General features: G+C 54.9%; 1 protein-coding gene across 1 annotated transcript in view; it reads left to right on the forward strand.

Annotated features, from left to right (window-relative positions):
* Positions 1-224, forward strand: part of LOC122248015 (uncharacterized) — an 18,416-nt gene continuing 18,192 nt past the window's right edge. The window contains exon 1 of the mRNA XM_043007783.2: positions 1-161. Within this exon, the coding sequence (XP_042863717.2) occupies positions 102-161 (60 nt within the window). The 5' untranslated portion in view covers positions 1-101. The remainder of the gene's footprint in view (positions 162-224) is intronic.

Here is a 224-nt window from a genome sequence, read left to right on the forward strand (position 1 = left end):
CTTGGGGGCCGGGGAGGGGGGAGGGGAGGAGTAGGGCTGACGGAAGGTCACTTCTCCCTCGAGGAAAGGTCAGAGCCGGTCATTAGGTCACATATATAAAGATGGCTGACCTGCTACGACGACATTCTCGTCTCCGGCAGCGAAGAAGCATCATGAAGCCGGTGAGTAAGCAGCCATGTTGCAAATACATTCACGTGCATGACTACGTGGCGGAACATTCCATT

The sequence above is a fragment of the Penaeus japonicus genome, unplaced genomic scaffold, assembly GCF_977035675.1.
Source record: "Penaeus japonicus unplaced genomic scaffold, GWHDUDI00000001_assembly GWHDUDI00000033, whole genome shotgun sequence".
NCBI lineage: Eukaryota > Metazoa > Arthropoda > Malacostraca > Decapoda > Penaeidae > Penaeus > Penaeus japonicus.